Here is a 3,033-nt window from a genome sequence, read left to right as displayed (position 1 = left end):
TTGTTGTATAAATAAAATCCATTACTGAAAATTGGAAATATGTTTATGTCAATTAAAAATGTTAATTTGTTTTATCCATTTTGCATTTTTTTGAACGCAATAGCTATAATAAGTGCTAACTTATATATATTTGATGATTCAAAATAATCATCGCTCAACGTCTCTAATCTGTAGGTATTTCTGATAATTATTTTAAATTTGTATTATTAGACTACGAAACAGATAAAACAAAACATGTGAAGGTACCGCAGAAAAAAGATGCATAAGGGAGACAAACCACTAAAAGAGAAATATAGAACAAAGAGACGAACTCGTGATTTAGATCAGATCCACAATGATATGAAAAGTCTAGACTCTTTGTTAAAGCAGGACGCTGACCTGGACAAACCAGGGGCTGCACAGTTTTATTGTTTGACTTGTGCGAAATATTTTATAAATGACAAATCCCTGGCAGACCACTTTAAAAGCAAGCCCCACAAAAGAAGGTTGAAGGCGCTTGAAACAGAACCCTACACACAGGAGGAGGCAGACAGGGCTGCAGGGATGGGATCGTATGTTGCACCAAAGAAAGTCACAGTCCTACAGCAGAGTAAACCAAGTACAGAAGAAGAAATGGCGCCTGTAGACACTTGACGCATAGATCTCTACGTGGGGGAGGGGGACTTGTTATGCTTGTGTATAATGTACTTGTATATGAAAATGTCCTTAAAGTTCATCTTATGCTTTTGTCAAGAAAATATTTTATGTAGGTTTAAGTTGCACACAATTTTCAACAATAATTTCTATATGCATTCTACATTTTTACCAGTATTTATAAATACTTTTAAATATTTGTGCAGACATTTCAAAATACTTCAGGTTGATGGCCATTGACTGTTGAAGATTCTCCTTCTTTGTAAATATTTGGTAACATTATTATTACTGTCACTTCTTTTCTTTCAAGTCAAACCTAACTTGAAGTTAATTCAGTCATAATAAGGTACCAAAAAACTAATTAAAAGAAAATTGTTTAAGTTGTGTGCATGTGGAGTTAGCTATAAGTACAAAAACAGCAGTTTGCATACTTTTTGCCTTTGTTTTTAAATGGCTGTTCCCCTTTGTCAGTAATGAAAATACAGCATTCATATTAGCTGGTCCCTATTGTCAGAGAGTAATTAAAATAAAGCATATGAAAAATAAAAAAAAAAAAAAAAAAAAATAAAATTAAAAAAAAAAATGTGTATTATAAAATATCGCTGCTTTGGATTTTCTATTCGTATTAATCTGTGATAAAAAGTCCACTGATCGTCAATGTGTAAACAAACTATTCTTCAGCTTTATCATATAAAATAAGTTTAGATATAAGCAACATTATGTAAGTAACTGATATTAATTAGACAATAAATATGTATACACATATTTTAATGTTTCTTTAATTGTGAATAAGATGGCGTGTCAACATATTTTATTGCTGTTCAGTAGTTCTATGTATGTCAACGCGCAACTTTCCTTAACGTAACCGGTACTCATAAGAGCTACGTGGACTCAAGTACAATCTACAGACTTGAATTCCGATTCGAACTTGAGACTTTCAGGATAAAAGACTAGACTTTACGTGGAAAACAAATGATTAGATTCAAGCAATGTTTTAAGTTTGAGCTTAGCTCTTGGTTACTAGATCAAGCCATAATATCTGTATTGTATACATTATATGTGCAATTGGAAATATGCATATCAGTGGGAGACCCAACAGTGTCTTGCAAAATTAGAGATTAAATAGGGGCCTATACATCTAGTCATTTCAATTTGAATTACTTTTAACGTGAAGCAATATATCGTCCCCCAGTATTATATGAAGTTTCACTGGGTCTGATTTACCATTGAAAAAATATTTTAACTCATTTATTTTTTTATAAAATGTTAAAGCGCATTAAACAATGAACATTAAAGCTATTTTTATGACTTTATGTAGCAATAGCAGCCCGACATAATTATTTTTTCACTTTTGAGATAGAACTAAGAACTATACAGCCAGTTTCAATAGCTTTTCCAGAAGTGTAATGTACTTTTGTATGGGTAAAAATGTATTTTTGTGTAAGTAATACCTTCTTCTTGTAAATCAGACTGTCCTTACTCGTTAATTTTCACTTTTTATCACCTCCTTGGCAAAATGTATATAATAGAGTACATTGCATGACATGCATTGTTTTTACTGTTCTTTATAAGTGGGCCTATGCATTAAAATGTTAAGTTTGGTCTGTAACTTATGGTTGTCTGCATACATTAACATAATTTGATTTAGTCAGTGGCGAAACTAGTTCGGGTGAAACTCGGTGTGGTAACCGAGGGTGTCACCCTCGGCCCTCCTACAATTTTACATTTTTGGTTTGGTGTCTGCCCTCTCCCCAACAATTTTGTTTTAAGGTTAACTGGGTAAAGAATTATATTCACTGTAAATTTTAGTGATTTTAATATTGGTGTCGCCCTATAAATGGCGTCACGTGCGGATCACACCACGCCCCCTGCCTTGTGATACAACGAAAATCAAAGTATTAATACAATAAATGCAACACTCAGTAATTAGCTTAAAAAATAATGTATTAATTGAACACGATATAGGCCTAGACAATTTCTTATGCAAAAACAACCAATCTTGTAATTAAATATTGAGAATATACATAAACACTGCTTCTTTTCTCATAATGCTGCTAGGCAACTTGAATACAGGCAGGGTAGATATCCATATCATTGACACATCATTTCCAGGTCTATGTTGTTTTTATTGTTCTCTTTCGCACTTCTCTGTGGATAGAAATAAAGATAGACTACATCAGTACAAAGTGTAAAAACAGAAGTAATTCTCTCCCCCAACCCCTCAAACACACGAGTACTAAACAGAAAACTAGGTATAAACTCAACTTATTTTAATGATTTTAAGACTATTATGGTACTAACAATATGCTACTTCAGATTTTTATCTGTAACAAAGACATTTGTTTTCATCATCCATATATTGGAACACCTCCTCATTATGATTTTGACGATATACTATAC

The 3,033-nt window shown here is 32.5% G+C and overlaps 1 protein-coding gene across 1 annotated transcript; it reads left to right on the top strand.

Moving 5' to 3' along the window:
• Positions 1 to 240: 240 nt before the first annotated feature.
• LOC131939253 (zinc finger protein 593 homolog) lies at positions 241 to 990 on the top strand (the record flags this gene model as incomplete). The annotated part of the gene is made up of 1 exon (XM_059297455.1): positions 241 to 990. A coding segment is annotated over one exon (393 nt), but the record flags the coding sequence as incomplete, so codon positions are not given.
• Positions 991 to 3,033: the final 2,043 nt, after the last annotated feature.

This window comes from Physella acuta, unplaced genomic scaffold (assembly GCF_028476545.2).
Source record: "Physella acuta isolate Inbredline_101_S28 unplaced genomic scaffold, ASM2847654v3 ptg000271l, whole genome shotgun sequence".
NCBI lineage: Eukaryota > Metazoa > Mollusca > Gastropoda > Physidae > Physella > Physella acuta.
Note: the sequence above shows the minus strand (reverse complement) of the source record. Positions and strands in the feature narration are given on the sequence as shown.